General features: G+C 36.8%; 7 protein-coding genes across 8 annotated transcripts; 3 read left to right on the forward strand and 4 right to left on the reverse strand.

Moving 5' to 3' along the window:
* Positions 84-2,368, forward strand: LOC104702221 (pentatricopeptide repeat-containing protein At1g74900, mitochondrial-like). Its single transcript, XM_010418047.2, has one exon. It carries the CDS (start codon positions 610-612, stop codon positions 2,053-2,055), a length of 1,446 nt encoding a protein of 481 aa, XP_010416349.1. The 5' UTR covers positions 84-609; the 3' UTR covers positions 2,056-2,368.
* On the reverse strand, positions 2,212-5,489 carry LOC104702220 (mannose-1-phosphate guanyltransferase alpha-like). Its single transcript, XM_010418046.1, has 15 exons — positions 5,051-5,489; positions 4,763-4,860; positions 4,572-4,672; positions 4,401-4,479; positions 4,246-4,306; positions 4,109-4,155; positions 3,937-4,029; positions 3,772-3,862; positions 3,608-3,656; positions 3,405-3,518; positions 3,138-3,285; positions 2,969-3,061; positions 2,820-2,888; positions 2,658-2,700; positions 2,212-2,540 (listed from the first exon to the last, which is right to left on the reverse strand). Exons 1-15 carry the CDS (start codon positions 5,109-5,111, stop codon positions 2,440-2,442), a joined length of 1,248 nt encoding a protein of 415 aa, XP_010416348.1. The 5' UTR covers positions 5,112-5,489; the 3' UTR covers positions 2,212-2,439.
* Positions 5,732-9,582, reverse strand: LOC104702223 (betaine aldehyde dehydrogenase 1, chloroplastic-like). The gene is made up of 15 exons (XM_010418048.2): positions 9,295-9,582; positions 8,940-9,082; positions 8,734-8,814; positions 8,498-8,646; positions 8,282-8,374; positions 8,072-8,195; positions 7,865-7,930; positions 7,700-7,766; positions 7,438-7,514; positions 7,100-7,213; positions 6,688-6,765; positions 6,449-6,600; positions 6,268-6,328; positions 6,061-6,167; positions 5,732-5,975 (listed from the first exon to the last, which is right to left on the reverse strand). The coding sequence occupies exons 1-15, from the start codon at positions 9,401-9,403 to the stop codon at positions 5,891-5,893; spliced, it is 1,506 nt and encodes a 501-aa protein (XP_010416350.1). The 5' UTR covers positions 9,404-9,582; the 3' UTR covers positions 5,732-5,890.
* Positions 10,627-10,814, reverse strand: LOC109125664. The gene has a single exon (XM_019227828.1). The coding sequence runs from the start codon at positions 10,799-10,801 to the stop codon at positions 10,694-10,696; it is 108 nt and encodes a 35-aa protein (XP_019083373.1). The 5' UTR covers positions 10,802-10,814; the 3' UTR covers positions 10,627-10,693.
* LOC104702224 (ethylene-responsive transcription factor ERF018-like) lies at positions 10,663-11,824 on the forward strand. Its single transcript, XM_010418049.2, has one exon. The coding sequence runs from the start codon at positions 10,966-10,968 to the stop codon at positions 11,578-11,580; it is 615 nt and encodes a 204-aa protein (XP_010416351.1). The 5' UTR covers positions 10,663-10,965; the 3' UTR covers positions 11,581-11,824.
* Positions 12,744-14,086, forward strand: LOC104702225. The gene is made up of 2 exons (XM_010418050.2): positions 12,744-13,486; positions 13,642-14,086. Exons 1-2 carry the CDS (start codon positions 12,972-12,974, stop codon positions 13,790-13,792), a joined length of 666 nt encoding a protein of 221 aa, XP_010416352.1. The 5' UTR covers positions 12,744-12,971; the 3' UTR covers positions 13,793-14,086.
* LOC104702226 (protein TIFY 10B) lies at positions 15,642-17,550 on the reverse strand. Of its 2 annotated transcripts, none has more exons than XM_019227829.1 (5): positions 17,142-17,550; positions 16,721-16,907; positions 16,347-16,630; positions 16,200-16,257; positions 15,642-16,102 (listed from the first exon to the last, which is right to left on the reverse strand). In XM_019227829.1, the coding sequence occupies exons 1-5, from the start codon at positions 17,284-17,286 to the stop codon at positions 16,018-16,020; spliced, it is 759 nt and encodes a 252-aa protein (XP_019083374.1). In that variant the 5' UTR covers positions 17,287-17,550; the 3' UTR covers positions 15,642-16,017. The 2 variants fall into 2 exon arrangements, with proteins under 2 accessions (XP_019083374.1, XP_010416354.1); XM_010418052.2 differs by having other exon boundaries at positions 16,721-16,910; positions 17,142-17,547.

Genomic DNA, 23,803 nt, shown 5'->3' on the forward strand with positions numbered 1-23,803 from the left:
TCGGCTTCGAAGACCGCCTGTAACCAAAAGGGGTGGCCACTAGCTACGTACGATTGTGATCGATCATCTCGAGTGACACTCTTTGCTATGAGTAATGCTCCAAGATTAGCCTTCCTATCTTCCACCACTACTTTCCAAGTTGGGATAAGAGTTAAAGCTTGATGTAATAATACCGATTGTACCTTAAAATTTGGCCATGCAGCAGGACTAGTGATTGCTCCTACTAATTCTTTTGGCTCCAACCCAAAAATTACCTTTAAAACTCCAAGGCTCTTCATGCTTTCTATTGCCCAAAGAAGAGATCGAGAATCTGATTGTCCTTTTGATGAGATATTTCCAAAGGAAATTCTGCTATGAAGAAGAACTAAACCTTCGGAGTTCCTCAAGACCCACGCAGCACCACTGCATTCTTTTTCTCTATCCCAAGAAGCCCCAACATTACATTTGAGCCATGATTTTTCAGGAGGCCTCCAGTACTTATGTTCAGAGGCTCTCTGTTTACTCACACGGCTTTCGTCAAGTGAGTCAGCTTCTTGTGCCCTACAAATTAACCCTACAAATTCACTTTATTAATAAGACCTGAAAAAAAAATTGAAACAAGTCGATGAAATGAAACGTCTTATTAATACTTCGGCCGCCGAAGTAAATCTGAAACCACCACCGGCAGATTCCGCCGCCATAGCTAAACTAATCCTCTCATCTCCCACCACAACTCACCAAACGCTAGACGACGATCAGTCTCCACTCTCCGTCAAAACAACACCTTGGACTCCACATCTCGTGAACTCTATCCTCAAACGCCTCTGGAACCACGGCCCTAAAGCACTCCAATTCTTCCACTTCCTCGACACTCACCACCGCAATTATATCCACGATGCTTCCTCCTTCGACCTCGCGATCGACATCGCCGCCCGTCTTCACCTCCACACCACCGTCTGGTCACTCATTCACCGTATGCGCTCTCTCCGCATCGGTCCTTCCCCCAAAACCTTCGCAATCGTCGCCGAGAGGTACGCTTCCGCCGGGAAACCAGATAAAGCGGTAAAGCTGTTTCTGAATATGCACGAGCATGGTTGTTTCCAGGATTTGGCTTCTTTCAATACGATTCTCGATGTGTTGTGTAAATCCAAACGCGTTGAGAAAGCTTATGAGTTGTTTAGGGCTCTTAGGGGAAGGTTTAGTGCTGATACGGTTACTTACAATGTGATTGTTAATGGTTGGTGTTTGATTAAACGTACTCCTAAGGCTTTAGAGGTTTTGAAAGAGATGGTTGAGAGAGGGATAAACCCTAATTTGACTACTTATAACACAATGCTCAAAGGGTTTTTTCGATCTGGTCAGATTAGGCAAGCTTGGGAATTCTTCTTGGAGATGAAGAAACGGGATTGTGAAATCGATGTTGTTACTTATACTACTGTGGTTCACGGGTTTGGTGTCGCTGGGGAGATTAACCGGGCGAGGAATGTTTTCGATGAGATGATTAGAGAAGGCGTGCTTCCTTCTGTCGCGACTTACAATGCTATGATTCAAGTTTTGTGTAAGAAAGATAGCGTTGAGAATGCGGTTGTCATGTTTGAGGATATGGTGAGGAAAGGTTATGAACCGAATGTGACTACGTATAATGTGTTGATAAGAGGGTTGTTTCACGCTGGAAAGTTCAGTCGTGGAGAGGAGTTGATGCAGAGAATGGTAGATGAAGGCTGCGTACCAAACTTCCAGACATACAATATGATGATACGCTATTATTCAGAATGCAGCGAGATTGAGAAAGCGTTGGCTTTGTTTGAGAAGATGGGGAGTGGGGGTTGCTTGCCAAATCTGGATACTTATAACATACTTATTAGTGGAATGTTTGTGAGGAAAAGATCGGAAGATATGGTGGTCGCTGGTAAACTATTGCTTGAGATGGTTGAGAGAGGGTTTATACCCCGGAAATTCACTTTTAATCGAGTTCTGAACGGGCTTCTTCTGACTGGGAATCAGGCTTTCGCAAAGGAGATTTTGAGATTGCAGAGCAAATCTGGTAGCCGGCTACTCCGGAAGTTCAGGTTATGAATCTCCTTATCTGCGTGTCAGAGGGGAAAGATTTGTGCTGTTTACATTAATCAGTACTATACACTGCATTACACTTGATGGAAATTGGACTAGGAAAGGCATTTGGTACCAGTGTTCAAATATCTTCATGGGATAGAGCAAGAACAGTGTAGTTACTATGCCAAACTACACAAATGCTTTATTATCATGGGCAAAAAAACTCTGTGTGCAAAGTTGATACAAAGTTGTGACTGAGTATAATGGAATTTGATACAAAGTGTTCTTGGTGTAAATAAATGATGATACATGTGAAATAATTCCCAAATTTTTGCTTCTGTGATTTTTTGAATCAGATGGGAGATGATGTGGCTCCCTAGTCCCCACTGGGTTGGTTTAATTTTGAAATTACAGTATGATCTCGTCTTGAACACTGACATTGAGTGTTTTGTTTGGAAGAACAATACTGCTGGTCACCACAACCTCGTCTTCAACTGAAACAGAGTCTCCTGAAACCATTATGTTTGAAGTTAGTTTTCTTCCTATAAGGAGATTTTGCTGTCTGAGTGTAAACAGGAGCAACAATGGAGAAAATGAGGATTGAAAAGAAAAAAAAAACAAATTACCGAGAATTGTAACTCCGAGTTTGGAATTGTAGATTCCCTCAGCCTGTGGTTAACAAAGTAAAACTTCAGGTTCAAGATTGTAAAGGAACCAAACAGAAACATTTCAAGGTCCAAAAAGAATGAGTTAGACTCTTAAAAGCTAAGCGGAAGAGAGAAACATGCCTGGACGCGGGACCATCTCCCGATAGAAGATTTCCACCCAACAATTGCATTAGTCACCACAGCATTTTCCTGGGAAAACAGCACTGAAGAGTCAACCTCGAGAAAACTTTACCGGTAATTATTTTAGTCTCTTATAAGAGAAGCCATACCATGATCTCCACATCGTCAAGGATGATACAGCTGATAAGCCTGACACCCGGTCCAACACGAGCATTTGCAGAGATGGAGACGTTGGGACCAACCTGTGTTTTGTGATAAAAGTGGAATAAGAAAAAGTCGATTAAATATGGCCTATGGGACAGAATCGGAGGTAAGTACCTTAGCAGTTGGGTGTACTTTTGCAGAAGGATGTATGTAAACATCACCAATTACAATGGCACTATTTGTTCCATCACCACTAGCCAACAGTTGGGGAGAGGTCAAGCGGAATTGGGAAAGATAAAGTCCGGAACACCTCAGTGACATTCTGTGCAAAAGTTAACCCATAAGTCAGAGCCATAAACACCTTCCCTGTTTTAGCTGCTGCTAAAAATTTCGTCTCCTTGCAGCTTAAATGAAATAAGGGAAACACAAGGCAAGGCGTACCCGGGAGATTTAATTTGCTCCCAGAAGTCCATAGATTCATATGTGTATAGCTGTTTCTTTCCAGCTAGGGGAGAAAGGATATCTTGATCCAGTCTTACAAAATCTGTCGGGATCCTATTTTTAAAAAGTTAAAACGTATCATTCAAAGAAGATGATGATTCAAAGGATTTTTTCAGTAATGGAAAAAGAGACAATCAACGAACCTTGTTGCCGGTTGAAGAGCTTCGAAGCTGGATACACGTTTTAGAGTTGCTACAATAAACAAAAGGGAACAAAAACAGAGGAAACAGATGAGAAGAGTCTTTACAGATGGAAGCTAAGACAAGAAAACACAAATTATGTTGTAAGAACTTTGTTACTGCTTTACCTCTATCTTTCCTCTGAGTAGAAACATCTCCTATGGCATTAAAAATTTCAGGTGTAAATACATAGACACCGCAGTTAATACGATCACTGACCTGTGTTTCCAATATAAAACATCAGAATCAAATCTTGGAGATGCTATAGAGATCTCAGTGATATATGTACATACAAAAGTTTCGGGTTTCTCAGTGTAATGAAGCAGCTCATTAGTAACTGGATCTGCAACCAATTCTCCAAATTGGCTGGCTGATTCAGGAGAGACCTAAAGAAACAAAACGCAGAAGCAAGTTTAATTAACCCACCAAAAACAAAAACAAGACTAATCATATGCAATCACGAACCTTGATCACAAGAAGAGTTCCAATTCCACCATATCCCCTGTGAGCCTCTGTTGATTAAGTAGCAAGAGTAAGAAGGATCTTTCAAAACCAAAATATGAGTCCAGACAAGATCCGGTCTAAGAAAAAGAAGAACATACCAAGCATTTCCGGCAACGGGAAACTGCAGCAAACATCACAGTTAAGCAGGAATATATGAGTCTGTAACAACGTAAACACAAGAACTCAAATAAGAGAAGAGACACTTCGTCCATAAAGAAATGATTGAATATAGTAAGATCCTTGGGAGACTAACCGGGCTATCCTCCATAATTAGATTTCTAAAGTGATACAGCCCACCAGCTGAACCATGTGGTTTGTCTTCTCTCAGATATCTAAAAAGTCAAGAGAACAAAGATGAGAGGTACGTAAAACTAAGTCACTGGTACTTGAGTTGAATCTGAAGCAGAGGAGAGTATTGATTAACCTAACAGGAACTTTGAGTTCATTAGAGATGGCTGAGACATAAAGTGCAAATTCCCTTTCCTCATAGAAGCCAACAAGATATATTTGAGCTAAATTTGGAATCTGCATACAATAAGGCATTCGTATCATCATCATCATTCTATCTCAATTCTCCATTGATCTGAATTGTTGAAATGGGGTGAAGAGATTTACTCTTTTACAAGCTGAAATTGGATGATGCACCATTGGTTGTCCCGCAATAGGAAACAGAGGCTTTGGAATATTCAGTGACAATGGTCGAAACCGAGTACCTGTGGATCACTCAGTGAGCAAATATCGAAACAAGAATCAGAACCATAATCATTCAGACACACGAAATTTAAGAACGAAACAACAAAGAAACGCATTGGATGTGATCAAACACAATCCAAATCTAACGAAATCGTTTTTTTAAGTTCAATCGATATTTCACAATCATTCGCTATTGAGGTAGAATCATACCTTTGGTTGGACCACCGACCATGATCACAGCCACCACTTTCTCCTCCATTGAGCTTCCCATTATTTTCCAAAATTCGCAGATCTTTCAACAAACAAACCCACGAAATACTTCGAATTCTCTCTCACACACACAAGAAAGTTCCCAACTTTACGTAAAACAGAATAATGGGCACCGCAATATCAGAGATTCTGAACAAAAGGATGAGTTTTTGAGAGGGAAGATCTCGTCGGAGAAAATTGAGAAAAGGTGAAGTTTTTTTGAGAAGATCTAATCGATAGCGTCGCGAGTAAAAATTGTGGTTAACAAGATCTAAGAAGAAGCTGTAATGTTGCGGTGATGGGTCCTCCAAGTCACACTCACCATTCACCACACTCCTTTTAAGGATAAGCGCGAGAGATGAGTCCTGTCTTGTTTACCACTTTTTATCTTCTTCTTTTTTTTTTCAGATTTGTTTAGATTGATGACCAAACAGTTTACTAGTATTAAATTCCAATAGTCATCGGATCTCATTAAATGCTTTGTCTAAGCAGATATAGTAAAAAAATCGTCTGATTTGGAATTTGATTGCCATGTGAGTTTTTTTAACTTTGATGTGACTTGAAGGTGACATAAATTGGTTCATCTTCTTGATATTGCTGCACCAGAGCCTAAAATGGTGCATCCTTCTGCCCTTTTAGAACAACCAAACAACACCACCAAAGCATCCTTTATTCAAGGTTTTACAATACGAGTTTCAGGACTAAAATTTGACAGACTTATTATAAAAGCACAGAGATGGAACATATATACAGCATTTGGTTTGGTTTCCATTTTCATAATCATGACAATGCATTCATTACTTAGTTGGGGGATTTGTACCATCCCCATGGATCGTTTGAAGTGTAGAGAGTCACTTGCTTCACACTCAAGTAGTTATCAAGTCCCCTGAAAAGCACACAAGAGTTGTTCGGTACAAGCCATCAAGATTATTAAGTTTTTAACCACTTTTTGATAGAAAAAAGAGATGTACCATGCTCCAAGTTCACGTCCAAACCCACTGCGTTTGACTCCACCCCATGGGGCTTGAGTAAAGCAAGGCTGCGAGCAGTTAATCCACACAATCCCAGCTTCAAAGGCCTAACAAAGTAGAACCAATTATTTGCGTTATTACGGTTTTGTTGTTTCACTTGCTAGGCATGTAGAAGGAAACAGCATGGTTCAAGAAATGGGCACTGACCTGGCTTACACGGTCACATCTTTCTGCATCATTAGATATCACTGCAGCTCCTAGTCCGTAACTGTCATTTATCAATAAATGATTTTCAGCCACATAAGATCTTAATTTATAAAGACGATTAGAACACCAGTGGCAACGGATGGGCTTTGATCATATTTTACTTTCTAAAACGTTATCTTACTGGGAGTCATTTGCTAGCTCAATTGCCTCGTCCTCAGTGGCAAATGTTTTCACGCAAAGAACAGGCCCGAAAACCTCTTCTCTCCATATTTGCATCGAAGTGGTTACATCAGTTATGATGGCTGGTTCAATGAAGTAGCCCTTTCCTAGATGCTGTGAAATATAGAAATGATATAACGTTCATCATCATAGCCTGGAAGAAACAGCATCAGTAATAGGCAGGAGAGGGAGACATAATACCTCAGGTCGGGAACCACCATGCAAGATCGTTGCTCCTTCACTCTTAGCCGTTGAGACAAACTTCAATATCTTCTCGTACTGTAATATTTACCTTTGTCAGCTCATTCAGATTACATGATCATAGAAGTTGACGCACATCTACGAAAGTAAGAACATGACGAGCTTGATGGAACAGCATTACTAGATTTGATTTGACTGATGCTCTACAAACTGAACGAATCCGAATTAGAGGGACAAAAGTTAGCCGTAGTACAGAACAGAACTCAATCTATGAAAAATTCCAACTTGTTGTAAGACTCTCATCAGTTATCTTTTCCTTTTCTTTCCTGTTTCTAGTAATGCATTTAGATTTAGCAACCTGATGGGACATGAAAAAGATAGGAAGATAGATAAACGATCACTGAGATTTTACCTGCCCTTTGCTAACAACAGGACCAAGCCTGCATCCTTCTTCCATGGGGTCTGAAATTTTAATGTTCTTGCTCCATTTCACAAGCTTTTCGATAAATTCAGCTGCAATGTTTTCCTAGAGTAGAGAATATAAAATTTGACGTCATGGACATATTCAACATAATTAGACAAGGATCTCCAATCGTATCCAGCAGTCCACCCAAAAGTATTGATTTGTGATTAATGCCATTGACTTTCATCGAAAAACCTTACCTTATAACTTGGAACATCACTTCTCCAATTATTAATATTACCACATGTATTATCCAACCTAAATGTAAGAAGAAAATTGACACTTACATGAACAAGAAGGCGAGAAGTCGCACTGCAGATTTGACCATTTGTCCAGAAGCAACCAAAGAGAGCCCATTCAGCAGCTATCATTTGCAGGCGTCAAAACATACACAGAGTTCATTTTTAAGACCATATCCAAGACATGTTTACTCAGCAAATAAGCAACCAAAACCTTTATAGTCTGTACTAGCTCGAATATAACATGTACAAGACGAATATATATAAAGAAAAACTTAACATCCACTAATTTACTTTTTGTGACATTCACCTTTATCAAGATCAACGTCATCGAACACAATGAGAGGGCTCTTCCCACCAAGCTCCATAGAAACAGGCTACAACAATGCCATGAGTGGTGTGTAATTGACATTGTTTGATGAAACAAAAGGGAAGTGTAGAAATATAAAACAGAACTTTCAGAGATTTGAATTACCTTCACCAACTGAGCAGCAGCTGCCATGACCTTACTTCCTGTAGCAAAACTTCCAGTAAATGCAATCTGCCAAAAATCATAACTTTTCCTTTTAGCTTCTAAGAATCGCAGACGTTACACAGAATGATGGTCTAGTCAGTAGCCTTTTTACGCAATTGTGTTGGGACTCTGGGACTTGTGTTTAATGTATGTCTCAGAGACCAATACCTTGTCCACACCAGGGTGTGATGACAAAGGAGCACCAGCTTCCGAACCTAAACCAGTCAAAACATTGAGGACACCAGGAGGAAGACCAACTTCTCGACAAATATCAGCAAGCTCCAAACAAGTGCTGAAATTAAAACCATGACACAAATCAGAGCTCGAAGAGGTACCAATACAAAAGCATAACGAAACCGATTATACACAACTACATACACGGATGCCAGCTCTGATGGCTTGAGAACCGCAGTGCATCCTGCAGCAAGTGAAGGAGCCACCTTCCAGACAGCCATCAAAAGGGGGTAATTCCTTCAACAACAAACCAGGTCCGAGAGTCAGTTTCTGGTCAGATGGGATTTAAAAACACTATAATAGGTGGTGCGGTAGACATTCAAACAGTTTAACATAAAAAAGGTAACCAGCAGTAGTTACCATGGTGTGATAAGTCCCACAACTCCAAGAGGTTGCTTCAGAACATAACTCTTAAAAGTCTCCATGGGAAGCGAGACAGGAGCTTTCTGCTTAGCATCTAATCCTTCAGCAAGGTCAGCATAAAATTCAAAACATCCAGCAACATCTTCCTGCAGGAGATCAAACAATCACATCAAGATTAATCATGCAAAGAATGACCCAACATTATAGAAAACAGAAAAGGAAGGCAACAGTACCATATCCCAGACTGCTTCATCCAATGGTTTACCACAATCAAGCGCCTCAAGCTTTGCCAGATCTGACTTCCTTTCATTTACCTAAACATATCAGATACAGAACATCAAAAACTGATTACACGAAATGTCAGAACAAAAAAAAACTGAGGCTTGGAAGATATCTCAGCAAACAATCAAAAAACAAGAAAACATCATCAAGTGAATACCTTAGCGGCAATAGCACGTAGATACTTAGCACGAACAGCTCCTGGTGCTTTAGCCCAATCTTTCCCTTTATTCCTTGAAAAAGCTCTTCGAGCAGCGTTGACTGCAACATCGACATCCTCCGATGTAGCTGCAGGGATTTCACCTGACTCATCCAACACATACAAATAAATCCTTGCATCAATTTCTCAGCCAAAATAAAAAAAAATAAAAAACGGCCATGGATAGAGTTTAGAAGGCTCCCCCTAGAAGCAAAAAACTCCACATTTAACTAAGAAGTAAAGAAAAGTACAAATCTTTTTGAACTGGGAAGATGGTGGATCTAACAGTGAGAGGGAAAGAAAAGGGCTTTTTTACCAATGACCTCTTCGGTAGCCGGATTCACGATCGGGATTCGATTCTTCGAGATGGGCTCTCTCCACTCACCGTCGATGAATAGCTGACGAGTTGGCATCGGCATCGCCATTCTCTCTCTCTCTCTCTCTCTTAGGCGATGGAAACTCGAAGTTGCTCTTCAAGATTTTGAGTGGCTTTTAGTAAATTAGCAGAGTAGGATCAAGACGGAAACGCTTCTTTTTCTCTGCTGACACTTATTATTATAAGCCCCTTCAGCTTTGGGTACATCAAAAGTTTTTTTTTTTTTTTATGGGTGTGACACTGAATTCAATCAACATCTCCAGTTAATCTAGCAACCTACCACCAACTTTAGCTTTTTAAAACTTTGGTTTAATTCCAATTTAAACGATTTACAGGTACTATTATAATTGTACTATTACAATTTGTAATTCATAGTATTCAATTTCTTGATATAAAGTTTTAAACTATAATGTTTAACAAAAATAATTAAATCACTTTAGCACAAAAAATGGTCTAGAATTAGATAACAATATCTTCTTCTTTTTTTGTTAGAAAGCTTTCAAGTAGATAACAACTTTTAAACTAATGTTGTTGTATTAGTGTAATCAAATAGTGATCAGCAGGATTTTAAACCCCATATTATAATTGCATCTTTTTGACAAAAGAGAGATATTGCCACTCAACCCTTTATAATAATTCATTTTATTTGGTACATACAAATTGATGATTTCTGCCTCAAATTTTACAAATGCTCCGTCGTGAGAAGTGCCAAGTGTATAAAGAAGTTTATGATTGCGAAAACAGATGAATCAAGGAACTCAATGAAGCAAAAGAAATCCCTGCTATAATAAGCCTACAGCGCTAGCTGCTCGTCGTATTGAAAAAGAAAAGATATTTTACATTGACCACTAATTAAGTTTCAGATGGTAGCTAGAAGCTGATTTTCGTAACATTTGAATTTAGAAAAAATGTCCTCCTTTATTTTAGTGAGTCTTGTGCATGTTGATGAACTCTTTAACCATAATAGAGTTTTGTATCAGAAGTCAGAACCAATAGATAGAGACTATAGTTTAGTACAGTAGTGTCCGCATCAAAGAAAAGAAAGCATCATGAGCAGAATTTAAATATCAACCAAGTCAAGCTGCGTCTGGTTCAGTGTAATTTCTCATATATTTTAGTACATGTTTGTTGGAGCTGCCTTCAATACCCACTACTAATCTCAGAAAAAAAATAAGTACTGACTCTTGAACTTCTAGAAACAGAAGTGAAGTTGCCACGAAAATTTCAGTATTTTAAATTAGACGTGTGCTTGAACAAATATAGACAAAAAAAAAGAGAGTGAAGTATTTTTATCACGTGGAAAACAAGGAACACGACAAAGACAGAAGAACAGTCATCACTATTCCCGCGTTACCCAGTCCAAACAATCCTCCACGTGTCTCATCTTCACGCGCCAGTCAGCGTTGATCTTCTTCTTCTTCCTACACTTCTCACTTCCACTCCTCATGGCTCATCATAACTCATAAGTATATATATAAATCCCCACACACACAGCCGCAATTTCCAAATCACACCAAACATCTCTATTCATAACAGAAATAACTACACACACAACACAACAACCTTAAACCGGAACATAATCCAAACCAAACCAAACCGGGTTTTGTTGCAATGGTGAAGAAGCAAGCGAAAGCGATCAAGGAAGAGGAAGAGAAGAGAAACACGGCGATGCAGTCAAAGTACAAAGGAGTGAGGAAGAGGAAATGGGGAAAATGGGTTTCTGAGATCAGACTCCCACACAGCCGAGAACGTATCTGGTTAGGCTCTTACGACACCCCCGAGAAGGCTGCCCGTGCTTTCGACGCCGCTCAGTTTTGCCTCCACGGCCGCGACGCCGGTTTTAATTTCCCTGATAACCCACCCTCTATCTCCGGAGGCAGATCTTTGACCCCTCCTGAGATCCAAGAAGCGGCTGCTCGGTTCGCCAACAACAACCAAGACAGTGTTGTCAAGGGAGAAGAAGAAGAAGAAGAATCGGGTATAGTACCCGGATCCGAGATCCGACCCGAGTCTCCTTCTACATCTGCATCTGTCGCTACTACTACATCGACGGTTGACTATGATCTTCCGTTTTTGGATTTGCTTCCGATGGATTTCGGGGTGTTTCCTGGGTTTTATGACTTCTCCGACGACTTCGCCGGTGATCGTTTTACAGAGATTTTACCAATCGAAGATTACGGAGGAGATAGTTTATTAGAACAATCTTTGCTTCTTTGGGATTTTTGAATTTTCCCGAACGAACCTTCTTTTATTTTTTGGGTTTCATCGGGTCGTCACGGAGTACTCCGGAGATTTTTTGTAACACGGAGCTCCAATAACCCGGGACCTTCCTTGTTTGTTTCGTTTCGGATCCGAAATTTGATGTGGATCTCAATTTCTTCACTTTTTTTCCTTTCATTCTTTTGTTATTACAGAAAAATATATATATCGGATAAGATTCTTCTAGTAACAAATATGTCCTTTCCTTTTCTACGTTAATTTTGTGATTATTTTTTTCGTATTATTCTGAAGAATATGCTTCACATACGAATATACGATGAGTTTGGGAAGATATTTTATTATTCGGCCCAAAATCTTATAATTGGGCCTATATCATTTACCATTTTCTTCAGCCCATTTTTAAAAAGATGATGCCCGTGTTTATGTAGGTCCCTAAGCCTTAAATAAAATGATGATAGATATTAAATAAATACAATGGGTTTTTTTTAATGAAAAATAATTAAAAATATATCTTCCTAGCATTGATGAAAATTACAAGTCAAGAAAAAATTATATTGGAATAAAGGACGAGAAACGGTCGTAATTCTAAAAATAAATATAAAATAAAAATTATAAGTGTAGAAAATAAACAGAAAATATGATTAATCAGGGAAAATAAATAAAGTTGGGGATAAGATTCCAATCATTTTCAAATTGCCACCTAATTTTCGGCTTAAATAAAAAAAAACAATCACTATCAAAAAAGTAAAACCACTGTTTGGTTTCAGACTCCAATAAACTAGGTGCTAAATAGTAGAAAACAATACACATTTCAAGTATAGACGAATTGGTCTACTAATATATGTATATATATAACACATTTACATACTTACATTTACATAATTTTCTTAAAAATATATATCAGGTACATCACAGTATCTATATTTTTTTTTTCTTTGAGAAAAAGTCTTGGATTCCCAATAATAAAAAAACAAATATCAGAAATGGACATATGAATCTTTGATGAAAAAACAATGTGTCCCTAACGGTCCTACCACACTCCAATGAAATAATTAAAAGGAAAAAAAAAAGGAATCATTACATAAAAATAAAATAAAATATCTGAGCCTGCTCATTTCAATAATTGTGTATAAATATATATGATGTCGATGAAAAAAAATAATAGAGATAAATAAATAAATCGAGGGGGCCGGTCTATAAACTTCAATCATTAATCATAGCACACAAAATTCTAAACTTGTGAAATTGAAATCAGTGGGCTAAAGTCTCTTCCTTTCTCCTCCTTCTTCTTCAATCAGATTCTTTCCTATAACCTCTCCTCGCCATCTTTGTTTCTTTATTTCTTTCCTCTCAGTTTCTTGTTAAGTTTTTTTTTTTGTTTTGTCAATTTCTTGATTATGATACTAAGCAAGAGACCTCATCTAATGATCCGTAAACTGTCTGAGATGTTGGTTCCAAGAAGCAGATCTGCTATCCAACCTGAAGATTACACGGCCAGTCCCAGAAGTCCGTTGGATTTGAAATTCCCATCGCCGGTTAGCTCGAAGCGGTTTGGTTCCGGTGGTGTCGGTTTGGGTATCGTAGCTGCGTTAGAGGAAACCAGCATCGGGATCAACCGGAACGATCCGGTTCGTTACTCAGGGAGATTCCGATGCCCGGAGATTGATCTGTCCGATGAGGAATACACTTACGTTACCAGCCCAAACGGGCCGACCAAAGTGTATTACAACGACGAGGACGGGTTTGAATTGTTTGAAAACGATTATCCCATAGTGGTGCAGAAGCCGATGGTTATCGCAGATGAACCACCGGTTATTAAAAGACAGAGTTTTAGGGCTTCGTCGACAGAGTTTCTGAGTTCTTGTTGCTTGTGTAAGAAGAAACTTCAAGGCAAAGACATTTACATGTACAAGTAAGTTCCATCGCATTCCCTTGTGTTTCTTGTGTTTATTGTTGTTGTTACAATCGAGACAAACTCTCAAGATTGTAAATCCCCAAATATGCCAAGTTTTTTTTATTGGTGGGTGTTTCTAGAAACTGATCTTTGTATTATTGGGTTGTGTGCAGAGGAGAGATGGGGTTTTGTAGTGCTGAATGCAGATCAGTGCAAATAATGAATGACGAACGACAAGAGCAATGTAAAACGCAAGTTTCAAGAAATGTGGAGGTTTCGAGCTCTCCATACACCGCCGGGCAGACCGGAATATTCGTATTTTAGGAAACACGATCGTTCTAAGAGAAGTATATGATGATTAAATAAACAAATTAAAAAAAAAAGTGATCATCATTTCGTTTACCTTAAAAAAAAGTTAGAGAAAAAGAACAAAAAAAAGTGAAATTTTTGGTTAGGTTAAGAGCACATTGTATAGAAGTTTGCTTTTGATTAATTTTATAATACCGATTAATGTTTATATGCTTTTGTCCTCGGGATCAAATACATCAATAAAAATTCCCAGAAATAATTTTGTAAAACAAGTAATCTATGTATGTATATATATGCCAGCTTTCTCAATCCATGTATCCAAAAAAAAAAATTATAACAATTTGATAATGTAAGATTGCGCGAGACACATGTTTAAACACTTTTCTTGGTTCAAAAGTACATTTTTTCTATGGGGTTTATTACTTCCTGTGTATTTTAAGAAAACAATTGACCAATCAAGATATTTTAAAAAGATTTCAAAATTACAATTACTACGTCACATTCTCGGGTTCAGTTTCTTCATTGCAAACTTGAGTAATTTATGGTTCTCCAAGTTCCAACTCAAAATATCTTCCAAAATAAAAATATTACTCCCTCTGTTTTAAAATATAGGATGTTTTAACTAAAGTACGCAGATTAAGAAGTTTTTACTTTTAACAAGTTCAACCAATCAGAAACAATACTGCATAATATAAAATATTAAACTAATTTAAAAGTTGCATAGAAACTTGAAAACATCTTATATTATGAAACAAAAAACTTCTCTAAAACATCTTATATTTTGAAACGGAAGGAGTAATAGATAAGCTTCAACTCACGTACTGACGTTTAATGACAAAGCTAACTAACATAACAACGTTTTAATACTAAAACTAAGAGATGAAGAAACACAATAATTAAGGTTTAAATGATTAGGATTCCTAGTGCAATGTATTGCACGTAGGGGCCCTTGGTTATGCAACTTGTTGTATCAGGTCCCGTTGTCAGAAATAATTATATAACTCCTCTTTTTTCCCCAACTGATATTTCATCAAAACTTTAGTCCCCACCATTTTTTTTGTTTAGATGAAAGTCCCGGTCCTATCCAAATTATTACGTGTTGTCTTCTCGGCGATTTATTTTTTAAGCTAAATTTTTTCAGTTTTCCAAATCGGATATAATTAGATCTTAGCCTCTTAGGTTATTTAAGCTATATAGGTCATAACGAACTTCGGACTAGCCTTTGAAATCATCTACAAAAATATGAGGTTTCTGTGTTTTTTCCATGTAAGCTCATCGGTATCTAATTGATTCTTTTTTCGAAAAGAGTCATCTGCGATAACCTAATATATAAGAGTTGAATGGCGAAAAAAACTAGCCTTTGAGATCGTTTGTTAAGTTGAAAACATTGTTCGAGAGTCAATCAAAACCGAACAAAAAATAGCTATCGCCCGGTCAGAATTCCCGTGGCCTACCCAAGCCTGGTCTGATTGACTCCACTACCTCATTCTCATTGGATATTTTATGAAGTCTTTCTTTAATGGACTTCGGATATTTTATTTGAAAGTAGTATTTTATGAAGTCTTTCTTTAATGGAATAGTGAATTTACGCGTAAAGGTTCATCTACTCCTCATTAACCAAAATACTCTAATTTGTGCATTTTTTAATTTAATCAACGAAACTAAATATCAAATTTATAGATATCAAAATGTAGAAATGGAAAGTTATGTTTAAACAATATTAATTTTATTAATTATAATGTTTCATACAACATTGATTTTTTTTTGGTGGGATCACATGACATTCATTTTATGCTATTTTTCTATTTTCTAAAAGAAAACGAGTTTTTATTTGCTAATTATTTACCTGGAAGCTTTAGTTTAATAAGGGAAAACAGAACAGTTGGATTAATCAAAGATGATATTACAGCCGTCAACAAAAAAAAAACATAACTAATGTTTCTTACAAAGTTGCAAACTAATGTTGAGGTCGGCAGAGGAAAAGGTTATACAATGGCTAAAACTTGAACTTGAGCACCACAAGCAAACAAAACACTGAACGCTATAAAGATTACTTTCTTACAAATATACTGAGATCTCTGCGCACTGAACAAACAAAACTAGTAGGGATGAAATTGATTTATAGAAGACAAAAAAATGAACAGACGAGCAGGTTGAGATTTTGTAACAATGGAGCATCATCAAAAGAATCTTACGAGATGGTATCTCCAAGTAGCTTTTGGGTTGGATAGTGTCAAAGATTACCGAGAACCGAGCCAAGCTGGGTTAGGCTTGGAAGACGCTTCAGCTGACCCATTTATCTGGTATGGTGCCTTTGATGTAATCCTGTTAAAGGTTACAAGGGTGGGATATATTGAGAAACTTAGCTTCAAAACAAACTATGGAATAACAACATAAGATGTGTTTACAAGATATTGCTTACCTATCCTTCCTCTTCTCTAGGAATCGATGAAGCGAAGCTCTTCTAACAATGGGGAGTTCTACAAATCAAAAAAGAGAGGAAGTTAGGAAAATATGGCTAAAACCAAGCACAAAAGATTGTTGAACCAAAGAGGACGAGAAATATTACCGCAGGCTAAAGAGGACGGGTTGGGCTGGATAGGCTCTTGTTGTGCTGCAGTTTTGGTAGAACTCCCAGCTAGTTTTGGGCTAGAAGCAATCTCTTTTTGAGTCTTGGCAAAGTTTTGAGTATAAGCAATCTGGTTCACTTCAGCTGTGAAGGGTTTGGGACTTGCTTTGTTAGCCAAATCAATGACTTCTTTAGCTTTATCAGCAGAAAAATCATCAAACACCATAACTCGACCACCGTAGAATATAGTCAATGGAGCAGATTGAGACTCCAGCTTCACAGATCTGTTCAAAATCAAAACAACCTCAACCAAAATTAGTCAAACTGATTGAAAACCTAGCTTTTCAAGTATCTATATCACTGGTAAAACATACTTAGTCTCAGTGATCATCTGAACTTCTTCTTTGGTCCCAGAGGAAGAGGAAGAAGAAAAGCTTGATTGTCTCGGAAACATATCCTTGGGTTTAATGTCTTGACCAGCCAAAGAATCCATTCCTGAAGCTTCACAAGGGAACAGATTCATCATTGTAGGCTGACGTGACGCAGCAAAACCTCCTCCTCCTCCTTCAAAGCAAAACAAAAAAAAATTGATCCCAAAAAATTTAAAAGATGATTCTCGAATCCTTTCTAATAACAAAGCTACGTAAAATGATTCAAACCAAACACAGAAACATCTCCACATATTCTCATACACAAAGGTTGTTCTTAATCGAATTCAATTCCACAAATTTTTTATTCGTAATAAAACAGATCTAGAAAATGAAAAAAAAAAGGTAAGCTTTATTATTATAATACCATTGAGGTCGGGTTTGCATGTCATGCCTAAGGTGAGATCTCCAAAACTACCCTTCTCCTTAAGATAACGACTCAATCGACTACAAGTCTGTGAAAAGCTTGGTTTCCGACCAGAGAAGTCCCAACACTCGGCAGAACTCGACATCGTTATTAATCGAAATCGAGAAATCGGGGAAGCAGAAAAGAAAAGTCTTTCCTGCCCTGCGTTCTTCTTCTTCTGATTCAATTTGACGAATCTACTAATTAAGAAACTAGGGTTCTTTTTTTTTTTTTTTTTTTTTTTAATTATTANATATATCTCTTGTGCTGCTGCTGCAAAGTGCGTTTGCTTATTTTTTTGTTTGTCACGAGGAAGAAGAAATGGGAATGGACTTCTTTTATTACTTTTTTTTTCATCATCATCTCTGGGTTTGCACTTTGCAGGTACCAAAATAGTTTTAAAACTAAAAAAGAATAGAAACATTTAAAACACGTGTTCTTATTTAATGTTTGAAACGGCAGACTAGTTAAGTGTGTGTGTGTTTCAGATCACCGTCATTCATGTCCAATCCACGGCATTGCATACGAAATCACCCTTTCACCCCTATGAACAAGGCAAAAAAAAAAAAAAAAAAATCAATAAAAGATGAATTTCTTGGCATAATTTTTTTTTCTTGGCATAATTATTAATTTGTAATTAGTTTATGGAAATTATTACAAAATGTGATTTATGGTTCAAAAAAAAAAAAGAAGAATATTAACGGTGTTAGAATGAAGGAACAAACGGTTTGGGTCTTTTTATCTTAAATTAATAAACTCCAATTTGCATTTTTTTGAACTATATATAAATCACGTTTTGTATTTCCTTATTAAAATGGTACTGATATTTGTACAGTAGTTAAAAATATACTAGTATTAGTATTAAAAGAAGCGGAAAGAGCACGTCTCCTCCACTAATTATAACTTTACACGTGTTTAACTTAACTGCACACATTTTCAGAGAATTTTTCTTGTTGTTGTCGCTCACACTTGGGCAATGATCAGCTACGCCGCGACTTATATAAAACAGGTTCGTCTCTTCTCTTTTTTTTACCTATAGCCGTTGATTCTTGTCCCACGCGTATGTTAGGAGCAAAACGGTAAGTTATTAGATTTTTTTTTATTTAATGTCTAACTTTGTTACATTATTAATTATTTTTATGTCGAGTTTTACATTAAGAAATTACACAGAACTATAGAGAAACAGTAATATTTTACGATTTCAATTCCTTCTTCGTAATTTTCCAAGCGAATGCAACAAATTATATATCAACTTCTAAACAAACTAATGAACTTTAACACATCCTCTTTAAAATATCGACATGCAAATATTATTTTGCTGTAAGAAAACGTCCACATCCAGTTTCACCCGATTCTGTATATTAAAAATCTAGGTCAAATCCGGTTTGAATCCAAATTATTTTTTCAACGACTCTAAACTGTTGAAGAAAAAAGACAAATCGAATTTTAGTTGTAGGATTCATTAAATTAAAAAAAAAAAAAAAAAAAAGAGAGAGAGCGTCAAGCTTGTTAAAAATGGATGGTGGTTACTGCCTTACTTGTTAGGGGAAGAAAGATTCCTCAGGTGATGGTAACGTGACAATATATTTGCATACTGCTCTTAAACTATACATGTCTATTTACGAAATACATAAAAGTTATATATATATATATATATATACGTAATGTCATTAACAAAAATAACAAAGGTGATGTTGACGTAGATTGTAGTATTTGCTAACTAATTACAGCTACTTCAAGATAATGCACGTATTATGGTTTTTAAAGTGTTTTGAAAACTTTCTTATAAATTTTTGATATAATTCCATTTCTTAATGATTTTGTCAAACGCATTCACCTACGAATCACACTTGTAGATATCAGCGCCAACACCAACACATTAAATAAGAATCGGTAAACAACCTGTTTCATAATTCTACCTAACTTATTTGATGACATAAAACAGATCCAAGAAAAAAAAAACCAGAAAAAGAGACATTCATGTATCACAGTTATAGTCAAAAAGTACATAAAGATATCAAAGTGTGTGGATATTATTTAGAGAATGCAACCAAAAAAGAAACAGGCAAGTCTTGGGATCTTAATGGTCACCGACATTGCAACAGGGGTCACAAGAAGAACAGAACATAAAGCTTTACGTTACAATATTTTGAGGCATTGTTGTCTACATTGATTTTTTACTGTAGAAACGTACCCTATCCAATGGACCATGGTTATCTTCTACATGCTGATTAAACGTTTTTACTGCTGATGGAAAAAACTTTTAACATTTCAAAGATATTTTAGTTTCTCTAAATACGTACAATAAACAAAGGCATAACTGTCAAGAGTTACTAAATTTAACTGAGAATTGATTTGGCGTTTTTTTTTCATATTGTATGTTAAAATAATAGAAAAGAAGGACTACAAAGATCTCCCACAAGAAGAAGGTATCACGATGAACAAGATTTGTTTTTTTTTAATGTCAAATCCAAACTCTGCTATCACTGGCAACTTTTGCTCCTGTCCAAGTCTTTGGCTCATCAGATCTTGATCCTAAGAAACTTAGCTTTAGCTCTTGGTAGTTGAACAAACTCTGTTGATTCCGGCAACATAAAACTATCTTAACATGGGAAAGTTCTTGTAAACACTGCACACATATCAAAACAATCACTCATCTTCATCACTGACATTGTACAAAGAAATCATCATTCTAAGTACATCCCAAATGATTAAATGCATATTTGGACGGAGAAACTTCAATTCATTCTTGTCAATGATCCATCTCAACCAAAGTAATAAATATGTTAAGGTCTATGTTGGAAATACATAAATGATTCATATGCGATTAATTTAGTTGTTTGAATTGTCTATGTTGTATCTCTTAGAATATAGCGTTTTTTACTCTTTGTGTATTTAACTCGGTTTTATCCATATTACCTTTATTTATACTATTCGATGTACTACAAACCACTATTACCAACACCATCATTTATTTTGTAGATATAGAACAAAGCTAAAAAAATTTAGAAGAATTAGAAAATTGAGTTAATTATTTTAAAATATTAAATAAGAAATAGAAATCTTTTTTTTTTTGTTTTTTGTCAACTGAAATTATATTTATCTATCTGATAAGTAAATACATAGGAAACCCCAAGTACTGAAACCTTTCAACAAAAAACCCCTGTTACTACCTTTACTTTTCTCTAGTCTAAGCTCCAATCCCCCAGATCGAGCCTTTACAAAAAAATACTTTGAACACTAGAGCCAATATCAACCAAAAACTTAAATTCAATCAAACGATCCTCTTCTCTCTTCTGCGAAACAACCATCCAGCCAAACAGGATGAATCACTGCCACATACAATTGAAGTCTACAATCCATAGTGACACTTTGTGCAATAAGAAAAGCTTCTTTGTTTGAAGATGAGTTTTCTAAAAGAATTTTCCAACCTCGAAAATCTCTAAGAGCGAGACTGACCTTTATAGATTGAAATCTAAATGCAGGCCAAGCTGCAGGTTTAGCAATAGATTTGACTAAACACTCATTTTGCAGCGCGAAGATAACCTTCTCCACTCTATGACTTCTCATACTTTCGATTACCCACAACAACCCTTTAACATGAGCCTCCTGTTTATCCTGGATATTAGCGAGCGCTCTCCTACTGTGGAACAAAACCACCCCTTCATGATTCCTTAAGACCCAAGCGCAACCTGCCAACTTGTTTCTTTGTGACCAGAAAATCCCCACATTACACTTTAACCAGTTCAAAGGAGGAGCCTTCCAACGCTTCCTGGGAAAAATACGAGGATCTTCTTGCGATACAATGCTTGATGTCCCTGTCCTTGTCCCCTCCTCGTGTTTTCCAAATCTTCTTTTTGAGCCTCAAACCATTCATCCCGATCCTCTCCAATCTTTTGAGCCGTTTCTAAGGAAGAAAAGGATTTGCCTTCGAAATTGAACACATTTCTATTCTTCCAAATTATCCATAAGGTCCAAGGAAAAGTCCTTCTAAGTTCTTCCGACCAAAGAGGATTCTTAATATTCATCAAGAGATAATGAATATTTGAAAATACTGACCCGTTATGAAAACCTTCTTCAGGAGTTGGAATCCCTGTTAGAGCCCATATCCGCCTAGCTATCGAACAAGTAAACAGGACATGGTTTACTGATTCGACCTCATCCCCACAACCCTGACAAGTCTGATCTAAATTTAGACCCCTTCTACTCAAAGTTTCCCCCACAGGTAAAGCTCCACACAACATCTTCCAAAGAAAAACTTTAATCTTCAGGTCAGTAAGTATGTTCCAAATCTGAGCTTTAAGAGGATTTAGAGACGGAGCTTGAGTAGCCTTCGTCCTAGTCGCAACATTTGTTGACTGAGAAACTAACCAATAAGCAGACTTCACTGTAAAGTCTCTACTCTTGTTATATTTCCAGGAATAAAAATCCTCCACCTCGGTCACCGGCTTTAACTTTCTAACTCTTAAGATATCTGGAGGAAAAAAATGAAAGGCCAATTTTTCCGAATCCCAATCTTTTGTTTCCAAATCAATTAGCTCAGATACTCTAAGATCCGGATTAAAAATATTATTCCTCCTCCAAGGAGCCCTCCAAACCCTATCTTCTATCCATTCATCTATCCAAACCTTAAAGGACCTTCCGTTACCAATATTTCTTTTTAAGCCCAGGATCAACAGCTCCCTCCCATGTAATATACTCCTCCAAGCATATGACGGCCGTGCTCCCATAACAGCGTTTAAAAAGTCAGAATCTGGGAAATATCTGCTTTTCATCCATTGAGAAAAAATGCAATCTGGAAACTGTAGAATCCTCCATGCTTGTTTTGCTAACAAGGCTTGATTAAAAGAATGAATGTTTCTAAACCCCAAACCTCCTTGCTCTTTTGATAAGCATAACTTATCCCAACTCTGCCAATGAATTTTCTTAAACTGCTCTGCATTGCTCCACCAGAATTCTGCCATCACACTAGCCAAAGAATCACATGTTGTCTTTGGCAATTTGAAGCATGACATCACAAACACCGGCATAGCTAAAGCCACTGATTTCAACAAAACTTCCTTGCCACCTTGTGACAAAAACCTTCCATACCAACCAGTGAGTTTCGCTTTAAGTCTATCTTTTATGTAGCTCAATAACTCAACTTTTTAACCACTAAAACACTTTGGCATCCCTAAATACGTACCTGCTCCCCCTTCATTAAAGATACCCATCCTCTGTTGAATGCTTAACTTCAAGGTAGGATCAACCTTTGAACCGAAAGTAATAGAGGATTTCTGAAGATTGATCAATTGTCCCGTCGCATGTCCATACTTCTTCAAAGTATTTTGCAGAAATTCACACTGCTCAACTGATGCCTTACACATGAAAAGGCTATCATCTGCGAACAAAAGATAATGCACTTCAAGACCCTCTTCATTAAATTTAATCACTTCAAGAAATCCTTCCCTTTGTCCTTTATTGAGCAGATGTGTCAACCCTTTAGTGCAAAGAACAAAAAGAAAAGGCGACAGAGGATCACCTTGTCGTAAGCCTCTCTGCGCATTGATCATCCCAAATGGTTGGTCGTTTATTAAGACAGAAAAAGTTATCGTTGTGACACACCACATGATCCACTTTACCCATTTTTGATGAAAACCCATAGCCTCGAACAAATCAGATAGCTCCATTAAACTCAATCATATGCTTTTGACATATCCGTTTTGATCACCATGAACTGCTTCGAAATTTCACTGTGAGTGTTCAGGCTATGAACAACTTCATGTGCCACCATGATGTTATCAGTAATCAGTCTTTCAGCAACAAAGACTGACTGATTCCTAGACACTATCTGCGGAAGGATGAGTTGCAGCCTATTCACAAAAATCTTTGAGATTATCTTATACAGAACTGAACATAGGCTTATAGGTCTTAAAAAGTAACTACACCACTCTCTCTCTCTTGCGTCACTCTCACCTCACTCCTCTTTTCTTCTTTCACGTGTAACTTAACAGGGCTAATTTAGTCATTTAACTCAAAAATCGAATAATTGTTCCCCTCTTGCTTTCTTTCTTTCTTGGTATATACTAGGTTTTGATAAAAAATTATATATAATTGATTACGTTAATAAAATATTATCTTATAAAACAAAAAAAATTAGTACTAAGGAAAAAAATTAAATTTCAGATACACAATTTTTTAAAATATAAAAATCAGTTGTGTTATAAAATCAAATCTGATAAAAAAAAATAATAAACTTAACTTGACGTCCAGGCGAGGCAAATCAAACTGATGACCTCACATAACCTAAACCATTTTCTTTGACCAACAGAAAAATGAAACAATTTTATAATCATGAATTTAACTCGTTTTCATATTTAATTGATCGCTACCACCTATGTTTTCGTGTTTTTTATTCAATGTTTTCTTATTCTTCATATTCTTTCTTGTCATTTTCATTGTAAAATTTTGTGTTAATTGTCATCGTAACTTTTACCGTTTAGTTCTTCGTTATACTCTTTTTCTTCTTCTTCTTCCTCGTCAACTTCTTCACATTCTTCCACTGAAAAACCTTTTTTTATACTACCACACAACTTGTTAACCCATCAAACTCCAAAAACAAAATCATTTCTTTTCTCATAAAA

This window comes from Camelina sativa, chromosome 7, assembly GCF_000633955.1.
Source record: "Camelina sativa cultivar DH55 chromosome 7, Cs, whole genome shotgun sequence".
NCBI classification, from domain to species: Eukaryota; Viridiplantae; Streptophyta; class Magnoliopsida; order Brassicales; family Brassicaceae; genus Camelina; species Camelina sativa.

Coding starts and splice junctions, on each gene's coding strand:
- LOC104702221 (XM_010418047.2), top strand. CDS start 610: ATGAAACGTCTTATTAATACTTCGGCCGCCGAAGTAAATCTGAAACCA.
- LOC104702225 (XM_010418050.2), top strand. CDS start 12,972: ATGATACTAAGCAAGAGACCTCATCTAATGATCCGTAAACTGTCTGAG. Junction 13,487..13,641: donor AAAGACATTTACATGTACAA/GTAAGTTCCATC, acceptor GGTTGTGTGCAG/AGGAGAGATGGGGTTTTGTA.
- LOC104702224 (XM_010418049.2), top strand. CDS start 10,966: ATGGTGAAGAAGCAAGCGAAAGCGATCAAGGAAGAGGAAGAGAAGAGA.
- LOC104702226 (XM_010418052.2), bottom strand. CDS start 17,286: ATGTCGAGTTCTGCCGAGTGTTGGGACTTCTCTGGTCGGAAACCAAGC. Junction 16,911..17,141: donor ATGCAAACCCGACCTCAATG/GTATTATAATAA, acceptor TTTGCTTTGAAG/GAGGAGGAGGAGGTTTTGCT. Junction 16,103..16,199: donor CTAGAGAAGAGGAAGGATAG/GTAAGCAATATC, acceptor AACCTTTAACAG/GATTACATCAAAGGCACCAT.
- LOC104702220 (XM_010418046.1), bottom strand. CDS start 5,111: ATGGGAAGCTCAATGGAGGAGAAAGTGGTGGCTGTGATCATGGTCGGT. Junction 4,673..4,762: donor CAATTTCAGCTTGTAAAAGA/GTAAATCTCTTC, acceptor TATTGTATGCAG/ATTCCAAATTTAGCTCAAAT. Junction 2,889..2,968: donor TTGACGATGTGGAGATCATG/GTATGGCTTCTC, acceptor CTGTTTTCCCAG/GAAAATGCTGTGGTGACTAA.
- LOC104702223 (XM_010418048.2), bottom strand. CDS start 9,403: ATGGCGATGCCGATGCCAACTCGTCAGCTATTCATCGACGGTGAGTGG. Junction 8,647..8,733: donor ATGAAGCAGTCTGGGATATG/GTACTGTTGCCT, acceptor GATCTCCTGCAG/GAAGATGTTGCTGGATGTTT. Junction 7,767..7,864: donor CTGCTGCTCAGTTGGTGAAG/GTAATTCAAATC, acceptor GCATTGTTGTAG/CCTGTTTCTATGGAGCTTGG.
- LOC109125664 (XM_019227828.1), bottom strand. CDS start 10,801: ATGAGGAGTGGAAGTGAGAAGTGTAGGAAGAAGAAGAAGATCAACGCT.